Source organism: Bombus terrestris, chromosome 17, assembly GCF_910591885.1.
Source record: "Bombus terrestris chromosome 17, iyBomTerr1.2, whole genome shotgun sequence".
NCBI classification, from domain to species: Eukaryota; Metazoa; Arthropoda; class Insecta; order Hymenoptera; family Apidae; genus Bombus; species Bombus terrestris.
Window position 1 is genome coordinate 5,976,958 of NC_063285.1, and position 24,920 is coordinate 6,001,877.

Below are 24,920 nucleotides of genomic sequence, written 5' to 3' on the forward strand. Positions count from 1 at the left end.
AGGGCACGACGGTAAACGTTTCAATGGTTTCTGTCCCGTGGCTCGCCACGCGCAGACTCTATTCTTCGAGTAAGACGATTACCAGATGTTGACGCGTCCCCACAGTACATGTTCAGCTAGCCCGAGGACCCGCTATAAATCTTAAGATTTATTTAACGAAAGTCCTTCAAACCGACAAGCAGTCTTTGTTCCAACTATGGGAAAATTGTAGAAGTCTATTTTTCTCACGAACGACGCTACCCGATAGCAACTTTCTCTCAAGGGCTGCTAGCATCCTTCCCTAACCACCAACATGGAAATTGACCAATTAACAGTAACACCAATTTCTCTCATTTTCCGAACGAAGACTTTTTTCCACGAATCCGATGATCTCGTGCCCTTAGACACACCCATCATAGTTTTCCTCCACAGCGTCACCGTGATGGAGAGACACTTTTCCGTACGATCTTAACGACGATACAAGTAATTCTCAGGTACGTAGTGCTTGCTCTGTGCGACAACCAGAATATAACTTAGCCTCTCACGAAATATACACGTTCGACATCCCGTTGACCGCGGATTCGTTACCGTACCCGAGACCATTGTCATAGTGCCGCGAGTACCTAAATATTGTGATTAACTACCAACGCTGTAATACCTCTAACTTGTGTCAATAAACTCCATCATTGATCCACCGCATCGATGGCCAATACCAACTAAGATTCATCGAACACTTCTACCCCCAATCCCAACGTTAAGCCGACATATATATGACTTATAATTTGTAGTAATAGATTAAGATTTGAAATTTGTTTTGTTGCAGCGAGATGGTTCTCCAAAAGTTATAAATCTTGGGAGTTCAGAGACTGATCTATATTATGAAAAGAAAAAATATGGGTGCAATAGAAGATAATGACTGATACCAACAATTTTTTACGTGTACAAAATGTTTTTAATGTCGCAAATAAACAACTATATTTATAAAATTGTAATAATTTATATTTTTTATTTTAAAAATTTAATTTCAAATTCGCGATCATGCAATCGTTTTGTTACAAAATGTGTGTACGGATTAATGTTTTTGTAAGTTGTAAAGAAATTTAAAATAGAGAAATAAATTGTAATCGTGCATAGAGATGCGTTGTATTCTTCTTTTATATAAATATTATCTTGCATAAAATAATACTGTGTTTTGAAAAAGAATATCAACACTCTTTGTCAATTTCGAAAATCTTTATTTTAATTGCATATTTAATCCATAATTTAATTTATAAAATTAGATTTGTAATAGAATTGCCACTCCACCAAGAATCCATTTACTAGCTCTCTCCTTAGTTCTTAATTTGAACGTCCACACGTAAGTAGGTCTTCGCGATCGTGTTTTATAAACAGGACATTCATACATATTCTTTAAATCTTGTTTGTCCTGTGTAATCGCCCTAATATATATATTATTGGTAATAATGGAAACAATTCTTTAAATCGAGAGTCCATGATACATCCTGTTTGATCGTCCCATCGTGCACCTTCCATGTATAATCCTTTTATATATGCACCTTGTTATTTTATATAGGTTGGGGTTGATAATCAAGCTCATCCACTTGGATTGGCTATCACACCTTTTCTTTCTTATACAAAACGCCAAATCACACAGCAAGCGTCTAATCACTCGGGATGCGTCTTAGCAAATAACACGCGGTCGACTCCTAAGACAAAAGAGCGTCGTTAGGAGTCGTACCAACATAACGCTAGCAACCTTTTAGTAACTAGCGGTCATACCTACTGAGCATTTCTCAACACACCTTCTCTTCGTGCTGATCTGTAAAGTTTTAGTGAAAAATCTATTAATACTACTCCGAAAAAAATTTATACAAATTGTAACTAAATTTTGTTAATGATTAAAACTAGTGAGTTTATTTAGATAAATGTACTTGAAATAAAATATTAAAAATGTTTAAAAATACAATTAAGATATCTTTATTTATTAATACTTTAAAATATTTGTATATACACATGTATTTAATAGTATTATATGATATATAATATAATAATATATATAATAGTACTTTCATACGGCTACAAAAAGTTGATGCTGCAAAAATAAATCGTGGACTTCGCCAAAAAAAAGGTTCATTGAAAGATAGCGATATGTATGTACAAATACTTTTTTTCACCATTGTACATGTGCGATAAGTATAGTATACTCGATATTAACATCATACAGTAAGGAAAAATAAAAATAAAGCATATGTTTGAAGGAATGGCGGAGTAATGTTTTTAAGAATTACGTCGCGACGCCAGCGAAAGGGCGTATGGGGCATGCGTCTACCTTCGCACCATCACTCCGGATGGTCATGTCTGGACACGACTCCTCACTGCAAGGTCAAAGGTGGCTCCACTCAAATCACAAACCATTCCAAGGCTGAAACTGAGTGGAGCACTTCTTCTCACATCATTGGCCACTACAGTCCTTCAAGCCTTATCAAACAACATTTCTGGCGCCGCTGGCATCGAGAGTACCTGAATGAGCTGAACATCCGAAACAAATGGAGCAAGGGCAGTCACGACATCCGAGAAGGCACCGTAGTAGTCCTCAGGGAGGATAACGTACCATCCATGCAATGGCCTTTGGGCCGCGTGATCAAGGTCCATCCAGGAGTCGACTTTTTATGGGTAGCAACAATCGTGTGCGTTGAACGAAGCTTTATTTTGTCGCTCATTCAATTTTGCTATGTTTATTTTACCAGTTTGAGTTGAATTCCAGGCATCAAAATTTGCCACGGATTCAATTATCAATTTCATAAACTGAAATATTTCGATATTAATAGAGCATTGTTTTATACAATAATAAAAGTTAGAATAATAGTATAAAATAAGTAAATGGTTACCTTAAAATCAGCAGTCCAATCAGATAATTTATTTATTCGATATAACATATCCGTGAACCAACTGTTTAATCCTAATTTTGAAGGGTAAACTCTTTTTGTCCAAGACGGCGGAACAGCATCCATCATTATATAATTTTGTAGATCTTCCATCTCAGCATTAATAATTAATTCTCCCTATCAAAAAAATATCACTAATTAATTGTCTGGCGTTATATTACAAAGCAGCATTTAAAGTTTGAGAATTCAGAAGATTATGAAACTTTCTTCATCTATTATCGATAAATTTGAAAAGTTATAATTTTTTTCCATAAGCAGATACATTCAATATAAACAATTTCGAATTTACTGTCACATTTCAGTAGTTTTAAGTTGATCATGTTCTAATTGATTTAATGACGATGGAAGAAGTACGGCAATATGTTCCAAGAGTTGTAACAGTAATTTGAGTCGCATAGGACAATGTCGTTTTGCCATTGCACTCATCGTATGATATAATTCTACAATGATTTCTTTCATTACGATATATTTAAAAATATTTTATATAACATACAATTTGGAAATTAGGTTCCAAAAACACATGTGGCGGCACAAGAGCACGGAACTTTCCAACGGCTTCGCGACACAAAGCGCTATATCTTCCAAACGTAAGGCCGACGCGCCTAATGTGCCATCAATATTCCTATAGTTCTTCCGCCGAATGTTTGGAAGAATGCACGCGCGGCAACTGCCGCGGTACATCTAATAAACGCGTGTGTAGTAGGGATATCGAAGGGCAACTAAGAAAAGAATCCGTTTGGTTTCGAACAAAGAGTCACTCTGCCTCAAGCCGCGAAGTGCGAAAGGTTCAGTATCATAACGAAGCAAACACAAGCTGAGATACGCGATTATAAACTCTCGATGGTTAATCATAAGTGTGAATCGTATGAATTGTTGACTCGTTGATTGTTAGAAGTAATAAACTTTTTGTTGAACATCGGAGTATTCCTTCTGCACCTATCACCTCACACATACCACCTCACACATATAAGAAACATTCGTTATTTGCACTCAAAAGATATAGAATGGATTCGGAAATACAAATAATTCCCTTTATTTAGCACACAACTGTTATACATATATCTTATACTCTTAAGACCTCAAAATCCTACTCGCACGCACGCTTGTTGTCAACCGACTCTTCCAGATACTTCTAACGACTGGCTCTTGTCTTTTGACTCAACCAAGACCCGGACGTCCTCTGACGCTTACACACACATTCACATGTACAGTGTAAATGTATCATATTCCCAACAAAGTGTATCTTCGATTAACAATTAAGATGAAAATATAACAATTCATGTTTTGTTAGTGGTTTGTTTATAACGGGACTTTTCGTACTTCGCAGTTTGAGATAGACTGACTGATTCTTTTGTTCGATACCACGGATTCTTTCCTTTGTTACTCTTCGATATTCCTACTACACATGCGTTTATTACATGTACCGCGACGGTCGCCGCATATGCGTTCTTCCGAGAATTCGGCGAAAGAAACGTAGAGATATCGATGATACATTGGTCATGTCGGTATTGCGCTTCGACGGCATAGCTCTTTGTACCGCGAAGCCGTTGGAAAGTTTCGTTGTCGATGCCGCCACAAATTAAAGTTTCCTTGAACACTTGATTAGAGAGAGGATTGGCAAACCGTAACAACCACTGAATTTCAAAACAATCCAAAACGACAAAATAACAAGTTTCAAAATCCTAGAAACAACGATCATAAAAATAAAAATAAGCAGTATGGAAAATTTATTTATCACTGCGGCCTACGCAGCCTACGGAAACGAGAAAAAATTTAACGACAAATTTAACAATCTCTTTGAACTTTTACAGATCGACAGACAGGAAAACTACTACATAATAGCTGGCGACCTTGATGCAAAACATACAAGCTGGACAAACGAACTAAACAGTACGAGAGGAAACTTCATTAGAAACTGGCTAGACAATAAAAGCATACATTACAAAACAAATCATTACAGCTCCGAGCTATCCTCTTACCCAAAAGGACGCTCATGCCTGGACATATGCCTAGCAGTCAGGCGACTAAAATTCTAAAATTTACGACCAAATAGCACTCTCAGAACCCTAGACTACGACTGCGGCCATAACGGCATAGCATTTCAGATAAACAAGAACACGTCTGACTTCCTAACACTCGAAACACAGACCGAAACACCCAGGTTCAATTACAAAAAGACAGACTAAAAAAAATTCCAAAACCTACTCGAACAGAACTGCGACCTAAAGGTCTACAACAACGTCAACCTAAATTTCAGTTACAAATTGTAAACTTAAAAAAACGTAAACCCGACACACAAAATATTGCATGGCTATGTCGTACGGTCACGTATCGGTACTTTTGCCTGATCCACCCCACAACCGAAATTCATTGTTTATTATGAAAAACACACACATGTAATACTACCTACTGGTCAATAAACGTTATAAAAGAAAAAAAAGTAGTCGTTCTCGTCCGATCGCTGGGCACGGTTAGTACTTAGATGGGCGACCGGTTGGGAACTCCGTGTGGTGTTGGCTCTTTTTACTTTTGTTAACACTTGGCCAACCGAACCATCAGATCTCCCCCCCCCCCCCTGTGAAGAACATCGCTGAGTGACCGAACAGGGGGAGGTCTCCCTTTTTGACTTTAGCAACGCATTTTCTTTTGTAATGTTGCTGTTATTATCAGTTATTGTTTACTTATCCAGTTACCTAGAATTGTTCCCAATTAATTACGACTCTTCTTCTGCTTTTATAAAGTGCAATATGTAGTAAAATACACCAATTTAGTGGTCTTAAAATTAATTAAAAAGTTACACTATCAGTTATGACTAAATAAAGTTGAAGTCGAACGATACCACACTGTAAAAAAAATATTAAAATGCATTATGAATTTTTAACTTCACGTTCAAGTCGTGTCATTTATCATTAGTCATCTTTAATGTTTTTAATTTTACCTATATCTTTTTATATTTTTAATTTGATGTTTTGTATAAACAATATGTGAAATCGCTAAACAAAATCATTACCGTAAAATATAATTGATCACTTAAATAATTTTTAGACTTCTTTGTTTTTCAAATATTAGTTAATATTAGTCCTGTTTACTTAGAAAAATGCACATGCGCAGAGAGTGTCTCTATGAATTTTGAGAATTTGTTATTATTATGATCTTTTATTTTACATTTTATTTCCTTTGCGAGTTTGTTTAGATGTTCTCCTCCTTACTTAGAAATATACACGATGGGCAGTTTATAGGTTGGCCTGTGCTGGCGCGGTTGGCTAAGTGTTAATAAGCTATGGTCGTATACATGAAGAAAATATCTTTTTAGCATTAAACGATTATCACCATATGTTGTATCATTCTCGCATACACGCTTACTTATATATTGCTTTGTTTATGCTTTCCGATAATGTTATATGTATTCAATATTGAGAATTGTAGAATGTGCAAGTATTATACATACGTACGTTGTTTGAGAGAATGCAAAAATACATGTGCCAAAAATTGTGACACAAACCGAAGGGCGATGATTCCTTGCGCATGGCGAAAATGAAGTCGAAAATGCAAAATGACATTTTTCGCTTTGTTTTCGCGAAAATCAATTATGAAGTTGCCCTTACTTAACTTCACAGTCCATTTTCTTGAAAACGAAGCCGGGCAAGATTTTACATATCTCTTTTATCCTCTTACATAATTGTACGTCGTAAAAGCTTTTTATTCAATAATATTAAATACCAAAATTGATTACTTCAACTAACGCTCATACCGAGCTGAATGCATTCTTTCTCGTCAGAGTGCTGGGAACCCCCCAAGCAGGTCGGTCCTCACTGGCAAAAAATACCAGGCGTAAGGCCTGTTAGTGAGTTTGCCAATTTATACAGTAAAACTCAATAACGAAAAGTGATAAATAATGCTCACTATAAAAACAATCAAGAAAATAAGAGAAGGAAAGAAGGTAGAGAGAATGAAAGAAACAACCAAAAGAAAAATATGGCAAAAGTGAATCAGGAACTTTCTTGGCATTACAAGCTTTGGCATCCAAAGGACGCGGAAACTCAACCGTCCGCCAAACCTGGTGAACAGGAATAACAGGGCACAAAGTAGCCAGGAAAGTGTAAGCAAAAAGGAAAGCGCAACAGGAGACGCGGACCGCGAAGGAAACGAAACCATAAATTCATCAGATAGCTCCCCATTATCGGCAATACGAACGAAAATAGGTTCAGCGTATTGCAATCGCAAGAGTCCTGCCTATCTCGGATACAACAACACCCTCAAATAGGAACAATAAAAGAAACCACCATAATAAGGAAAGAGAACGAAAACCTACGGAAGAAAGCAACTAGTCATACGGCCTCTCAGGAAATCACAGGGAAATCACATGTCCGAAAGAGAATAAAGAATGGATCGAGAGAGAGATATACTATCATCAACGAAAACCTCAACGTCCCAGGCGTAGCCCAGCGAAATGGACAATGCATTTCCAGCGGCAACGCTACCGAGAAGCCAGAGAACGCTGATGAACAAAGAACGCTGACACCACAGCCCCCCACAAATAGAGACAAATCGCCTCCAATATACATTATCAACCAAGACCAGAAGGAGACAGTAAAACTCTTTGAAGAGACTCTAAACACAAATTCATTCCATATTAAACGAATACACGCAGATAAACATGTGCTATTCCTACGAAGTATACCAGTCTTTAACAAAGCGAAAGAAATCGTAATTGCAACTAATACAGGGTTTACGCATATACATCCAAATCAAAGAAGTACCACACGGTCTTACTAAAGGGCCTAAACAATAGTTTCTTCGAGACAAAGATACTCGCAGAGTTACAAGCACTACAGATGTCCGACGTACAATTGACAAAATATTGGTACTTCTCAATAAAAAGATCAATAGAAAACAATGAATTGCTTCCAATTTACACAATCCAAGTATCCCCACAAAGCAATATTAGTTACTTACTAAAATTGAAGCGTCTAATTTACTTTAGGGTAAATTGGATAAAGTCAGAAAAAAAATGACATAACGCATGTCACAAATACAAATTGCACGGAGCCGCACGGTCCAAGCGAGTGCAGAATCAAAAAGGAAGACACGGTAAACAAAGGCAAAGTGTACTGCGTGAACCGTAAAAACTGGGGATACATCCTTTGTATGAAGGATGCCCAAAATTCTTTGCAAACCTTTCAAAAAACTTTGTGAAAATATCATCAAATGCAAAGAATCAAAAACAAACGCGTTGCTCAAATAAGCCGCAAATTCATCCCGTAACCAAAGTTCTCAGCCATCCTAAGACAAGGAATAAGCCGAAACCAAGTCTCTGAAAAACCAATCACATCGAACAAATTTATTACCACGCGTAATGCAAAATCCAAATCCAATTAAAACCATATCCGTAACAAACCATACCGTAATAAACTTATCGAAGACTTCAAAAAAAGCATATTCAAAGCCCTAAATGAACAACAAATCATTAAAAACGCACGAAGAATGGATTGACTCTTGCCCAAAAGAAGGCTCATACCTAAACATATGCCTTGGAGACACACAATTACAATTCCTTAATTTACGGGCAAATAACAGGCTCAAAACTATAGACTACGAATGCGACCATAACGCTCCCGTATTTCAGATAAGTAAAAATACATCTGACTTCCTAACCCTAGAAACACAGAGTGACGAACCCAGATGCGAGTACAAAAAAATAAACTAGAAAAAATTACAAAATCAGCTCGAAAAGTACTGCGACCTAAGTATCCACAACAATGTCAACCTAACCAAGAGGCAAATCGTCTCATTTATAGACAAAATAGAAAAACTTATACAAACCGCTCTTCAAGAATCCGTACTAAAAATAAAGTAAGAAAGTCGGCTTTCGAGCCCTATACCTATAATAAAAAAAAAAAAAATTACGAGACAAAAGCTTGATACCATCCAATATTAAAAATCTAAAATAAAACTATTCCTACGATCAAAAAGAAGATTTAGAATAATTAAAGTACCTTTTGCACAAAATAAAGTTGTGTCAAAACAAGAATTCGCAAACATTATAAATCAACAGTGGGCAAACAAAATAAAAAATATGTCTAGAAAGGACTCTGCTAGCATGTCCCACAGAGGAATCAAATTTTTACATCAAAAGAATCGAACTCTACCCCATCTCTCAAATTGCCTTCAGACGAGAATGATTCCATTATGCGCGGTATGAACGTTAGCTGAAATAAGTGATTTATTTGCTTTTAATGTACAAAAAAAGAATATTTGAAAAAATGTATGCAAGAATGAGTGTTATATATGGTATTAGTCATGTAATACTATAACATTTCTATTTCCTCATGTTTAGATTATAGATTATTGAAAATAGATTATTAAGGGAAGTAAAAAGGATTGGAAAAACAAAAAGGTGTTTTGTTTTTCACCACGCGGAGTTACCAAGCGGTCACCTATTTAAGTACTATCCGTGCCTGACGCTGCTTAACTTTCGTAATCGGATGAGAACGAGTGCTTTTTTTCTATATAACATTTATTGACCAGTAGATGAGAATTACATTTGTATGTTGTTCACAATAAACAATGAACTTCGAGTGCGGGGTGGCTTAGGCAAAAGTACCGATACGTGACGATACGACATAGCCATACAATGTTTTGTGTCGGAATTACAGTTTTTACCGGTTGCAGTTTACCAGTTTGAACCGGCGTCTTTGATCGGTAGTTATTTTCGAAGGTACGCCGAAACGAGCTATTCGTGTAGAGAGGAGAACCGAGGCAACGGTTGTCGCTTCCATATCAGCGATGGGAATGGCTTCGGGCCAACGCGGAAAACGGTCGATACACGTTAGACAATATCGGTATCCTTGTGAATATTGCATCGCGATAATGTCTATGTGTATGTGCTCGAACCGGCCTGCTGAAGCTTCGAACGTTCCGACGGGTGAGGATACGTGCCTGGTGACTTTGCATCGTTGACACGGGATACATTGCCGTGCCCAAGTCCGGCAATCTTTGTTTACGGACGGCCAAATGAAACGCGACGTCACCAACTTTTGCGTGGCACGTATCCCTGGGTGGGAAAGTCCGTGGAGCGAATTGAAAATGTCGCGCCGCAAGGATTTCGGTACGTACGGTTTTACAATATCGGCTGATACGTCGCAATATATTTCTGCGTCGTGACCAGGAAAGCGTATCTTCTTTAACCGTAACGCGGTTGTACCGGAGTTGACGATATCGCTTAGTTCATTGTCGTTTTCTTGCGCGGCGGCGAGAGTTTGATCCACGGCCTTCCCTATTGCTTCGATGCGTGACAGAGCGTCGGCTACGTTATTATCTAGCCCCTTTATGTAACGTATATTGGTGCTGAATTGACCGATGTAGTCTAGATATCGAAATTGTCGCGGCGAACACTTTTCTAACTTTTGTCTGAACACGTAAGTAAGAGGTTTGTGGTCGGTATATATTACGAAGTTTCTGCCTTCTAAAGCCTGTCGAAAGTGTTTGATTGCGGTGTATATTGCGAGTAGTTCGCGATCGTACGCGCTATATTTTTGCTGAGCGGGGGTCAGAGATTTCGTTGCGAACCCTAGCGGTTGCAATTCGTTATTCGCGTGTTGTTGTAATACTGCTCCCACTGCGTAGTCGGATGCATCTACCGTGAGGCTGATAGGCGCGCCTGGTATCGGATGCGCCAGGATCGTGGAATCCACGAGAGCACGTTGCGATTCGCGAAAGCTGTTTTCCGACTGTTCCGGCCACTCTATGGGCGCGTTGCCCTTTTTCGCGCCTTTTAACGAGTCATTCAGCGGTTTGAGTGTTTTTGCGGCCCCCGGTATAAAACATCGGTAGAAGTTTATCATACCGAGGTACCTACGTAGCTGCTTAGCGTTCGCGGGTTTCGACAGTTTTATAATCGCTTCGACGCGTTCGGGCGGAGTTTGCCGAGTATCCGAGGAAAGTAATTTCGTGCACGCCGAATTCGCATTTCGTGGGGTTTATCACGACGCCGTAATTATTGAGGCGGTTGAACAGGATTTTCAAATGTTCGCGATGTTGACCTTCGTCGTCCGATGCTATAAGAAAACTATCAATGTACGCGTAGACGAAATCGAGCCCGCGTGTGATTTCGTCGACGAATCGCTGACATGTTTGCGCGGCGTTCCGAAGCCTAAACATCATGTTTGTTGCTTCGAAAAGACCGTACGGTGTTGCTATCGCGGTTTTTTCGATGTCCTCGGGCGCAATCGGAATTTGATGGTACGCGCGGACGAGATCGATCTTTGAGAAGATTCGTTTACCATGCAGATGATGCGCGAAGTCTTCGATATGTGTCGATGAGTACCTGTCGGGTACGGTGCGGGCGTTCAACGCACGGTAGTCGCCACATGGTCGCAGGTTTCCGTCCTTTTTCGGCACTACGTGCAGAGGTGATTCCCACGGGCTTCTCGATGGTCGCATCACGCCCTGCTCGATCATGAGCTCGAATTCCTCCTTTACCTGTTTAAGTCGATCAGGTGCGAGACGGCGGGGTTTGTTGTAGACCGGCGGGCCAGGCGTGGTTTCGATGTGGTGTACCACACCGTGTCGAGTCTTCTCTTTTCCAAAAATCGGTGGGCGGGTGAGGTCCGGGAATTCTGCCAGGAGTTGGTGATATGGTGATTCGCCGATAATGGTCTTAACGGACACTTCGTCTGTCGTGGCGGTGTATCCCCTCGATGACATTTGGGTTGCCGTGTCGGTGAAGCTTTTGTTTCGCGCGTCCACGAGCAACCCGTAATGGCTTAGGAAGTCCATGCCGATGATGGGGGTTTGCACATCGGCTACCGTAAAGTTCCATTGGAATGCTCTGCGTAGGGACAGGTTTAGCTCCATCGCTAAAGTGCCGTACGTTGCGATTCGCGTCCCATTGGTAGCGAATAGTTCATACGCTGCTTTCTTTACGTCCGTAGATAGCCTGCTTCGGGGATAAACGCTGATATCAGCACCGGTGTCAACTAAGAACGAGGTCTTCGTTCTCTGGTCCAAAACAAAGATGCGGCGAGATCCCAAGCCGTTGTCGTTCGCCGCTTTTACGGGTGGCTGGTGTCGTTTTCCGACTTCCACTTACAAGGGGCGTTACATTTCATGGCGCGATCACCGAACCTCGCATGATAGAAGCACATTCCGTCCTGGCGCGGGTTATCTCGCGAACGCGAACGGCGGCGGGGTCGGGTGAGAGAATTCGAGCGTCTTCGTGGTCGACGATGCCCGTCGATTCTCATAGCCTTCATTCCATCTAGCAGCCTGCTGACGACGGCGGCCAGTGCGTCGATTTTACCTTCGTGTGATGCCGGTGGCTCGGCAATTGTGACCACTTTGCGAGCGCGCTGCCCGTTACGATGATATGCCTCATCGATTTTATCCGCTGTCCTGGTCAGTATCTCGATGCTCGTGTCGTCCACTGCAGCCAGGACTTCCCTCATACGATCAGGGAGGCGATTCCTCCACAAGTTGAGGATGAATTCATCGGACGCGAGGGGGCTAGCTAATTTCTTTAAGTCGTTGTAAAACTGGGAAGGCTTTCTGTCGCCCATCTCTTCCCGTTCGACTAACCTTTCGACTTTGGCGCTGTCCTATTCGGTCAGGGTGCGGATCAGCTCGCTCTTCAATTTATCTTACCGGCCGGTGGCGGGCAGGTTGGTCACTGTGTCCTCAACCTTCGCGAGGTAATGTGGGTCGAGGAATCCCATGAGGGCTAAGGCTTTTTCATCGTCTTGGCTGATGCCGGCTACGCCGAAATATTTCTCCAGAATGGAAAACCAGATCCCGGTCTTCGTAGGCATAAAGGGCGGCACGCGGAACGATGAGCCGGCTGGAGTTTGTCTGCTCTCCTTTTCCATTGGTGTGAGTTGCGGACTGTAATATTCACACTGCGACTAGCCTATCACGGTCACCTCTTACACAAAAATCACGTCGGGGTCACCAGTTTGAGGTGATGGGCGCGATAGGTATAGAAGAATCACTCGGTGTTGTTTAACAATAACTGTTTATTTGCTTGTGTTCGTGATATACACTAGCGCGCCGAAAGCACGGTACAATTATCGGTTCAAGATTACAAGTTCAAGCTCGGCGCGATACTTTACGCGGTGGTTCAAGTCGAGACGATTGCACAGATGTCGAGGAATTCAGATTCGCTATTACGTACGACTGCGGACGAACAATTCAGGTAGGCGTCTTCCAACTTGCCTCGCGACTCGCCATAGAACAGAATGAATTTGTGTCGCGATGATGCTCCTTAGGAAAACTGTGTTTGGGTGTGTCTAAGGATACGGGATCATTGGATTCGTTAAGAAAAGTGATAGTTCAGAGAGTGAGGGAAATGGACGTCGCTGTTGATTGGCTAAATCGTGAGTTGGTTGTTGGAAAGGGATGACAACTGCCCTTGAGAGAAAGTTGCTAGCGAGGAGCGTCGTACGTGAGGAAAAGCAGATTTCCCGTAGTGAGTGGTATGTGTAGGGATTATTGAGACAAAGACTATTTGTTCCTTTAAAGAATCTTAGCTGCATGAATCCTAAGATTTATAGCGGATCCTTAGGCTCGCTGTAAATATTCGGAGAGAGTGTATCGACATCTGGCAATCATCTGTTCGAAAGGTAGAGTCCTTGTGTAGCGAGGCTCGGGACAGAAACCGTTGGGAAGTTTGCTGTCGAGTGCCGCTACATATCCAATCCTTACATATCCGCCCTCATCCCTTCTTACTCTGCCCATTCTTCTTATTTGTTGCTGTACCTCCCTTTCTTTTCTTGTCAGATCGTCATCTATGTATATCCCCTTTTCCAATTTGCCTTTCTGCTTCATTACCCCTGTTGAGGTTATTCGGTATATAAAGAGAGAAAAACGCGTGGATAAAGTGTAAGATACAAAATATATTTGATTTAATAGTGAAATACAGAAATACAATTTGTGCTGGTCCAGATCCGCACGCTAGCAGTGTTACTTTATAACTGAAAACCCCGAAGCCAACGTCGCCTGTCTACTGTTTATGGTCTGCCTCCCTGCTATTCTTTTGTCTATATGCTGTCGATGGCTTCAGCGCTTGAGAAAGCTAAAACGACCAGATGTGGAGTTTTCCTAGAAGTGGTGACCACTTCAACACCCTCCCTAAAACTCTACATCCCTACAAACAATTATATCTTAATATTTTTCTAACTCTTGTCGTAAATACCTGAACCTTGATTTTGTCAATGTCTTCACAAATACATTTGCCAGCTGCCTTTCTCTTTTCCATTCAAATTAATTTATTACTAAAAACAAACTGCGAGAAGACTAAACAGATCATGTAGAGTTTTTTTTTTTAGAAGTGATAGTCACTTCGACACTCTCCCTAAAAACTCTACATCTCTATAAACAATTACCTCTTAACATCTTTTTTATTCTTCAAACCTAACTTTTGTCTTAAATATTCAAATCGTGGTTTTGACAACGCCTTTGTACATATATCTGCCAGTTGCTCTTCGTTTGTTACATATGTTTCATCAATTTCGCCTTTATTGTATAAATCTTGCAAGAAATAATATCTTACGTCAATATGCTTACATCTTTGATGGAATTCTGGACTCTTAATTAATTTTACGGCACTAGTATTGTCTATACGTAGCATATACTTAAAGATCTCTAATTTACGTTCAAAAAATATTTTCTTTAGCCACATAATTTCTTCCGCTCCTGAGACAGCACTGACATACTTAGCTTCTGTTGTGGATAGAGCTACACATTGTTTTCGCTCACATTGCCATGTAATTTTTTTTTTTATTTATTTATTAAAATTCATAATTTGTCCAATTTGGACATTTGGTGGAATTTTTTAACGGTTAAATTAGCATGTTGGTGGCTACCCCCAGCGGGGTACCATCCTCGTGTTTGTTAGGTTATGTACTTTATAAGGTCTGCTGGGTGCTTCCTTTTTAGTCTTCTGTCCATGTCTATGGTTCTGTACGTTTCCGCAGCTAGCCGGTTTGGGTGTGCTGCTATTCTTGATTTATATTTTTGTGAGTATCTGCTAATTTCTTCCTTGACCGTTGGGATTCCCAGGTCCCTCCGCATGTCTTCGTTTCTGACGTACCACGATCCGTTTACTATTGTTCTATGGATTTTAGCCTGTATTACCTCTATTTTGTTTATATGGCTCATTGCTGCCGTCCCCCATAATGGTATTCCGTACGTCCAGATTGGTTTTATGATCGTTTTATATATTTTTAATTTATTTTCTGTGCTTAGTTTGGATTTTCGGCTTGTTAGCCAATGCATTTGTCTCCTTGTTTTCTGTATTTTTTCTACTACTGATTTGATGTGTAGTTTCCAGGTGAGTTATTGATCTAAGTGGAGTCCTAGGTATTTGACATGCTTTGTTTGCGTTATATGCGTGCCGTTCAATAGGATGTTTGGTGGTATCTTTTTTCGTAGCGTGAATGTAATGTGGTTGCATTTATTGGGGTTTGCTTTTATTTGTTTTTCTTGTAGCCAATTTTCTATTTTTATGATATGTTCTTGTAGTATTTTGACTGTCGTTTCTGGGTTAGTATGCCTGACTAGTATAGCTGTGTCGTCCGCGAATGTCAATACTGTGCTGTTGGTAGTTGTTGGTATGTTCGCCGTGTATAATGTGTATAGTATTGGGTCTAGGACGCTTCCTTGTGGTACCCCGGCCTTGATGTCTTTAACTTGAGAATATGTGTCCTTGATTTTTATTACGAAGTTCTGCTGCTTAGGTAGGATTTTATTAATTGGTGTATTTGCTCCGGGAATTGTTTCCTAATTGTTTGTAGTAGACTTTCATGGTTAATTTTATCGAATGCTTTCTTTATGTATATAAAGAGGGCTGTGCAGTATTCCTTGTTTTCTAGTGCTACTATTATTTCGTTTATAAGCCTGTGCATTTGCTCTATCGTGGAGTGTTTGTTTCTGAAACCAAATTGGTGATCCGGTATTAGTTTTTTTGTCTCTATTATTGTTTTTATCTGGTAATATATTATTTTTTCCAGTATTTTGGAAAATACTGGAAGCAGAGATATTGGTCTGTAAGATGCAGTTTGGTGCGGGTCTTTGCCTGGTTTATGTAACATTTTGATCTGTGCTAATTTCCATGGTTTGGGGAAGTATTGAATTCTTAGAATTGCATTGAATATTATTGTCATTAGTCTTATTGCTTTTGGCGGAAGGTATTTCAAGATTTTACCATTGATTAGGTCGATTCCTGGCGCTTTGTTGCTTTTGTTTTATCAATTATGTTTCTAATTTCTTGTGCTGATGTTTTAGGTATGGTGTATTGCTTGTCAGTTGAGGTACTAGTGATTTGTGCATCCTCCTCCGTATGACTTTTGAGGTTGCTGTTGTTGATTATGTGTGGTGTGAATGTATTGCAGAGGTGGTTGGAGAATTCTTCAGCTTGTTCTTCGTTGCTTCTTGCCCATGTGTTATCTGCTTTTCTGATTGCTGGGACGGGTATTATTGGTTTTCTTATTTTTCTCGTGGCTTTCCATAGTGAGTAGTTGGTATTATCATTCGCTGATAGTAATTCTATGAATTTCGTGAATTCTCTTATTTTGATTTGGAATTTTTTTATTTTGATTTTGATTTGAACTGGAAGCCAGAAACAACAACAAGGAAATATGTGATATCAAACAAATACTAAACACAATAGCAACACCGGAAGTACCACAACACAAAAAAGATATACCGCAATGCATGCGGTGTCAACAATACGGACACACTAAAAATTATTGCAACAGAAGCCCAGCTTGCGTCAAGTGCGCAAAAAATCACTTAACAATACACTGCCCATATTCTGGAAAAATAGAAGAGGTTAAATGCTATAACTGTAACTGAAACCACCCAGCCAGCTATAAAGGATGTGAAATCAGAAGACAATTACAACGTAAACTATTTCCACCACTTCGCAATAAATCGTTCAACAACCATCAACCACGACAAAGTATAACGGTTAACGACACTACATTGACAGCACAATACGAACCTAACGCCATAATCAGAAGCATTAACCCCCAAGGGAACCGAAGCTACGCGCAAGTAACCCAAAATATTAGCCAACCAACACTCATAAATAACCAGAATCAAAACAACAACATCGAAAACGCTACAGAAATCAATGAAATGCTCAAACAATCCATTAAAAGTACAGAGATGTTAGGAAAAGTGGTAAGTGAATTAAATGCAACACTTAAGCAACAAGTACAACAAACAACAGTCATGTTACAACTACTCACAAACTTGCTAAGTAAAAAATAGAGATGGACATATTAAAAGTAGCAGCCTGGAATTCCAATGGCTTGCAGCAGAGAGCCCCAGAAACTAAAGCATTTCTATATAAAAATAACATTGATGTACTACTTGTCTCAGAAACACATTTCACTCCAAAAAGCTACATAAAAATACCGTATTACACCATTTACGACACCAAACACCCCCTAGGTAAAGCCCACGGAGGAACAGCAGTAATAATAAAAAATGACATCAAGCATCATCTACACAGCCAAACAAACCAAGAACACATATAAGCAACCGCCGTCACAATACAAACCTACAACAATTAGTTCCAGATTTCAGCAGTATATGTACCCCCGAGACACAAAATGACACCCAAAATATGGGAGGAGGATTTCCAAACATTAGGAGACAAATTTATAGCAGCAGGAGACTTCAACGCAAAACACACACTATGGGGTTCCAGAATCAACACTCCGAGAGGTAGAACCCTTGAACAATATATTAGAAATAGCAACCTCGACGTTCTCTCTGCAGGCAAACCAACTTACTGGCCAACAGACCTCAACAAATTACCTGACCTGCTAGACTTCGCAGTTATAAAAGGTATAAACACTACCAAATTAAAGATAACAACCAGCCTCGAACTCAACTCGGATCATTCACCTATCATAATAGAATACACAAGCAAACCGATACTGTATAACAAGACAGAATCGCTCTGCAATAAAACTACCAACTGGCAAACTTTTAAAGAGCTAATTGAAAATAAAATCAACCGTAACATCCCACTGAAAACACCCGAACATATTGAACAGGCAATAGTAAATATGACGGAAATAATACAGGAAGCAGCATGGACAGCCACCACCCACGAAATAAAAAGCAGGCAGTCAAAAATAATTCCACAGGTCATCCTCGACAAAATCAGGGAAAAGAGAAAAGCCAAAGCTACGTGGCAAAAACAGAGAACACGCGAAAATAAGAAAATCCTAAACAAACTTACAAAGGAATTAAAAATCAAAATAAGAGAATTCACGAAATTCATAGAATTACTATCAGTGAATGAAAATACCAACTACTCCTTATGGAAAACCACGAAAAGAATGAAGAAGCCAATAAAACAAGTCCCAGCAATCAGGAAAGAAGACAATACATGGACAAGAAGCAATGAAGAACAAGCCGAAGAATTCGCCAATCACATGCAGCACATTTACATCACATAATAGCAACAGCAGCAATCTCAATCGATTTACTGACGATGAAACACGATCCACTAATTCCACAACGGATAATCAATACACCATACCTAAACCAACGGACATAGTTTATGGACTTTATGGACATAGAGAAAGCTTTCGATAAAATAAACCACAAAAGCCTACTACACACAATCAGACAACAATTCCCGGAAAAAATTTATCAGATAATAAAATCATATCCAAGTAACAGAACATTCACGGTAAATATAAAAGACGCGTACTCTGAAGTTAAACCAATCAAGGCAGGGGTTCCGCAAGGAAGCGTCTTAGGACCCATTCTCTACACGCTATATACGGCCAACATACCTACAACTCCCAACAGTAAAGTATTTACATTCGCGGACGACACAGCAATAATAGTCAGGCACAAAAACCCGGAAACAGCAGTCACACTACTACAGGAACACACCACAAAAATAGAAAAATGGCTACAAGACAAACAAATTAAACCTAACCCCAACAAATGCAATCATATAACATTTACACTGCGTAAGCAGAAGTCAGCAAGTATACTACTGAACGGTACGCACATAACACAAACAGGAAAGGTCAAATACTTACGACTCCACATAGATACACAACTCACATGGAAACAGCATATCAAAGCAATAATAAACAAAATACAGACAACAAGGAGACAAATGCAATGAGTAATAAACCGAAAATCCAAGCTAAGCCTGGAAAATAAAGCCAGAATATACAAAACAATACTAAAACCAATCTGGACATACGGAATAGCATTATGGGAGACAGCAGCCAAGAGCCACATAAGTAAAATAGAAACGGAACAAGCAAAAATCCTTAGAACAATAACAAATGCCCCGTGGTATGTGAGAAACGACGAAATTCGGAAAGACCTGGGAATACTAACTGTAGACAGTTCGCTGTTGAGTGCCGAAGCGTGGAGACGTGTCTCTAGTGCCCAGTGAAGTTCGAAAGTAACACGTGTCACCCAACCGTCGAAAGTGAACACAACGTGCTCCTATCCTCCCAAGTGTTTCATATCCGCCAGGGAGAAGAAAAGCCTACGCACCTAACCCCTACCCGAACCTTGCCTCAAAGCCTCACGACTAGTTATTTATATTGAAATAGCTAGCTCGATGATGGCCCAGCAATCATCACCAGGCTCGCCCACGCAAACTTACAACTACCCCGCACTACTCCCCCCGTGGCAGAAGTGCAGCAGACCCCCACGCCCCAACGACGCCAATAAGGCGAAAAAACGCAAAATTGAATCACCAAACACAAACTCAAACCAACAGCAAACAACACAAATCAACACCCACAATAGGTTCGCAATACTAGAATCCTCAAACGACGCCATGGAAATCGCAGGCCCGCCACCAAACCAACAAGCACAGAGAAGCCCCCCTCCCCCACCAATATTTGTTAATGATGTCATCGACATCCAAACAATGATCAAGTCCTTAGAGAGAGATATCTCCAAGGAAGACTACAACCTGAAGATTACCAACGACCAAGTCAAAATCCTGCCGACAAATCCAGAAGCCTACAGGAAACTCACCAAAACACTTAGGGCCCTGAACGCCAATTTCCACACCTACCAACTCAAAGAAGAAAGACCTTTTCGGGTGGTGCTACGAAACATCCACCACTCCGCAGACATCGACGACCTAAAAACCGAACTATCTAAACTCGGCCACGAAGTCATCAATGTCAGCAACATAAGGCATAGAGTCACGAAAGACCCGTTATCCCTATTCTTTATTGACCTAAAACAGAAACCCAACAACAAGGAAATATACAACACCAGTCGCCTAATGAACGCCATCGTAAAATTCGAACCACCGCAAATCAAAAAGGAGATAGTGCAATGCAAAAGGTGCCAAAGATACGAGCACACGCAGAAAACTGACTCCAGTGGCGTTTTGTCATGCATACACTTTTGGAGGAAGATGACCTGATCAACATGTGTGAAGGGAATCTGTGTCATCCAGGTAACAGTGCGGAGAAAGAAATCGCTCGTAAAAGATTTTTGAAGGCAGATCGGCTAGCGAGAAAATTAATTGTGACCTCAGTAGGAAGGAAACCGTTGGATCTTCTTTTATGTTGCACAACAGCACATGAAATGTGGAAAAAGTTGAATACAGTATATGACATGAAGTCGGATGAGAATCTAAGTATGGTCCAGAAGCATTTCTTCAATTTTAAATGGGAAGAATCTGAAAATGTATCTTACAACTTATCAAAGTTGGAATTGATAGCGGCGAAGATGAAAGCTCTTGGGAGCGAAATTGGCGAGAAAATGCTGATAACACGCATTTTATCGGTGTTACCGAACAAATTTGACCATTTTCACAGTGCGTGGGATTCGGTGGAAGAAGAAAAGAAGACCTTAGACAGGCTTAATACCAGATTGATGGCGGAAGAAATCAGATGGAAGAAAGACGACCAGGAAACATCGGTGGTTCTGGTAACAAAAGGCAACAATTACAAAAGGGAACAGCAGAAGCAGTCAAGCAAACCTGAATACGAGAAACAAGGACCAAGATGTTTCAACTGTGGAAAAGTTGGCCATCTAAAGAAGGATTGTTTTAGATGCTTTACATGCAAATGGAAAGGCCACACCAGTAAAAATTGGTTTAAAAATAAGAAAGGAAACAACAGTAGAGACAACTAGAAACCCAGAAATGAAAATCGAGATCACAGCGGAATTGGTCTATTAGGAAGCACCTCAACGATACAAGTGGCAAACCATGATGCTTGGATAATCGACTCAGGGGCTACGAATCACATGACAGGACGACAAGAATGGTTCAGCGTCTTCGAAAAATTCGATAACACGGTGAAGATAGAAATCGGCGATGGTACCGTTCATGGATGCAAAGGAAAATGTACGCCAAAGGAAAAATCAAGGTAGAGACTTTTGTGGACGGCAAATGGGTAGCATGTACAATGAACGATGTCTTGTATGTACCAGGTATGAAAAGAAATCTATTTTCCATTAGATCTATTGCAAGAAGAGGTCTAGATTTCTGTATTCTAAGGGAAGGGAATAACTGCATGTTTTTACAAAATCAGAAAATAATAGCAAGGGGTTCTGTTATTGGAAATTTATATAAGGTCGACATGCGAGTTATCATACCGTCAGTTTGTAATCTTAGCAATAGAGCGGAGTCAAACGCGGACACACTGCAGTTATGGCACGAACGGCTATGTCATCAAAACATCAGACACGTTAAGGAATTTTTAAAGAATTCGAATATGAAAGTTGTAGAGGATAGTAACTTTTTCTGTGAAGGTTGCGCGTACGGGAAACACCATAGATCGAGTTTTCACCAGAAAATCAAACGTGCGACTAAACCTCGCGAAATTATTTATACGGATGTATGTGGACCTATGGAAGTCGAGTCATTAGGCAAGAAATTGTATTTTCTTGCGTTTAAAGATGATTTTTCTAAATTCACAAAGATTTACTTCTTACGACATAAGTCAGAAGTAATCGAAAAGTTAAGAACTTTTTGCCTAGAAGTCGAAAATCAATTCAATGATAAAATCAAAGGAATTCATAGTGATGGAGGGAAAGAATTCAAAAATAAAGAGGATAAAGAATTTTTAAGAAGTCAGGGAATTAAACATACGATTAACGTCCCATACACTCCTGAACAGAATGGCGTCGCAGAAAGAGAAAATAGAACAATAGTAGAAGCAGGACGGTCGATGTTATATTCGAAATCTAATCTACCGCTGTTTTTATGGGCCGAAGCCATGAACACTGCAGTGCATGTCATAAATAAGACCGGGCCGACAAGACAAGTCAAGAAAACGCCATATGAACTGTGGTACGGGAAACCGCCAGATGTAGAAAAGTTTAGGGTTTTTGGTACTGAGTGCTTTGCACACATACCTGCAGAAAAGAGAAGAAAATTGGACAAAAAGACTAACAAAGGATATTTCGTAGGCTATCTAGATGACGGACGAGGCTATCGAGTGTACATGCCGACCGTAAGAAATGTAATATTGAGCCGTGACGTAATATTTAAGCCCAAACTAGAAACTGGAAAATGTGTTAATTTAAGTTTACCGAAAATTGTGGAACGCGAAGATGTGTATGCACAGAGCGATAGAGCATGTAAGTACGAAAGTGCAGAGAGTGAACCTGAAAAACAACCTTTTATAACTAGCGAGAATGTGAGACAATTGAGAGATAAAGGTAAGATCAAACGAACCGATTTTTATGGTAGCCCAGTAACGTACGTAGCGGAAAAATTACCGGTGGATTTTAACGAAGCGATGAGATCTGAAAAGAAAGAGTTATGGGAAACGGTTATGAATGATGAAATGAAATCGCACTATGAAAATAAGACGTGGATTCTTGTAGAAAAACCAAAAGATCAAAAGATACTTAGTAATAGGTGGGTTTTAACGGTAAAGCTAAATCCGGACAATTCGGAACGATACAAAGCGCGACTTGTAATAAAACGGTATTCACAGAAAGAAGGCATAGATTATAAGGAAACCTATAGTCCCGTTGCTCGGTTTGACAATGAGATTAATGCTCGGTATTGCTGCCAAAAATAATTTACACTTTGAACAGTTTGACATTAAAACCGCATTTTTATATGGAAGTCTGAAAGAAGACATCTATATGAAACAACCTAAAGGTTATGATATGGTACGAATCGCGTTTATAAATTACTAAAAAGTCTATATGGCTTAAAGCAGTCTCCAAGATGTTGGACGAAACGTATCACAAAATTTATTTCAAATCTAAAATTCGATCAGAGTAACGCAGATCCTTGTTTTTATATTTATACAGAAGATGACAAATTAATGCTGATGACCATATACGTAGACAATGGATTGGTAGCAGCTTCAAACAAATCTCTAATCGATAAATTTTTCAGTGATTTAAATAAAGAATTCAAAATTATGAGTTCGAAAGAAGTAAAGAGTTTTCTTGGACTTGAAATTAATAGATTAAAAAATGGTTCAATATTCATTTTTCATTTTTCAATATTCATCATTCATTTTTTCATTCATCAAACAGTGTTTCTACACCTATCGAGACTAATTGGAGCAAAAATAACATAGACAATAATGATTGTAACGCACCATACAGAGAAGCCGTAGGAAACTTGAAAAGATATAGAATGGATTCGGAAATACAAATAATTCCCTTTATTTAACACACAACTGTTACACATATATCTTATACTCTTAAGACCTCAAAATCCTACTCGCACGCACGCTTGTTGTCAACCGACTCTTCCAGATACTTCTAACGACTGCTCTTGTCTTTTGTCTCAACCAAGACCCGGACGTCCTCTGACGCTTACACACACATTCACATGTACAGTGTAAATGTATCATATTCCCAACAAAACTTAATGTTTTTACAAACCGTAAGTAGGTCAGACATTAGCGTGCAATAGCGTCGAGACATTTAGAGAATCCAAACGAGTATCAGTGGAAATTAGTCAAACGAATTTTGCGCTGGATAAAAGGGACCGCAGACATGGGATTCTTATATACCCTACGAAGTTCACAAAACAACACGTGACGCCCATCTGTCGAAAGCGAGTCCAACAAACCAAGCCAAGCGTTCGCAAACGTGCCAGTGAAAAGTGAAAAATCCAACGCCACTAAGCTCTGATCGGAATCACAGCCTCTCGACTAGTTATTTCACATTGAATTAACTAGATCGACGATGGCCCAATCACCCCTAACGGGAGCTACGGAGCGTAATTACAACAACGCTGCTCTTCCTCCCCCGTGGCAAAGGGTCAATACACCCCATCTTGCAAACGACCCTCAAACGAAAAAACGCAAACTCGAAGTCAGCAGGGGCAATGTGAGCAAAAGGCAAGCCAACCCGCCAGCCAGCCAAGTGACTACCCACAACAGGTTCGCGATACTGGAGGCAGAGGTCGCCATGGAGACAACCACAGAGGTAAATAAACAACATACACAAAAAAACCCCCCTCCCCGCCAATCTTCATCGAAGATGTCATTGACATCCAATCAATGACAAAGACAATCCAAAACGAAGTCGGCAAGGACGAATATAAACTGAAAATCAGCAATAACAGCATTAAAATCCTGCCGGCCAACCCTGACGCATACAGGAAACTAACGAAGTTGCTAGAAAACCTGAATGCCAACTTCCACACTTACCAACTCAAGCAAGAAAGACCATTCCGAGTGGTGCTACGCAACATCCACCACTCAGTCGACCTAGATGAACTAAAGTTCGAACTTCAAAATCTTGGCCATGAGGTAACAAACATAAGCAACATTAAACATAGAATCTCAAAAAATCCACTATCACTATTTTTCATAGATTTAAAACAAAAAGTAAACAACAAAGAAATCTACAACATCAACCGGCTGATGAACTCCATAGTTAAGTTCGAGCCACCTCTTGTAAAGAAAGAAATAGTACAATGCAAAAAGTGCCAAAGGTACGGCCACACGCAGAAATACTGCAACCATAACTTCCGGTGCGTAAAATTAGCAGGTAGTCACC

The 24,920-nt window shown here is 39.9% G+C and overlaps 1 protein-coding gene across 5 annotated transcripts in view; it reads right to left on the reverse strand.

Annotated features, from left to right (window-relative positions):
• Positions 1 to 1,193: 1,193 nt before the first annotated feature.
• Positions 1,194 to 24,920, reverse strand: part of LOC125386803 (GDP-D-glucose phosphorylase 1-like) — a 63,218-nt gene continuing 39,491 nt past the window's right edge. For 3 of the 5 annotated variants that reach the window (XM_048413971.1, XM_048413970.1, XM_048413974.1), the window contains exons 5-6: positions 2,868 to 3,041; positions 2,071 to 2,784 (exon numbers count right to left, since the gene is read on the reverse strand). In XM_048413971.1, the coding sequence (XP_048269928.1) occupies positions 2,647 to 2,784; positions 2,868 to 3,041 (312 nt within the window). In that variant the 3' untranslated portion in view covers positions 2,071 to 2,646. Of the gene's footprint in view, positions 1,536 to 1,781; positions 1,799 to 2,070; positions 2,785 to 2,867; positions 3,042 to 24,920 lie in introns of those variants that run through there. The other 2 variants (XM_048413969.1, XM_048413972.1) reach the window with 2 other exon arrangements.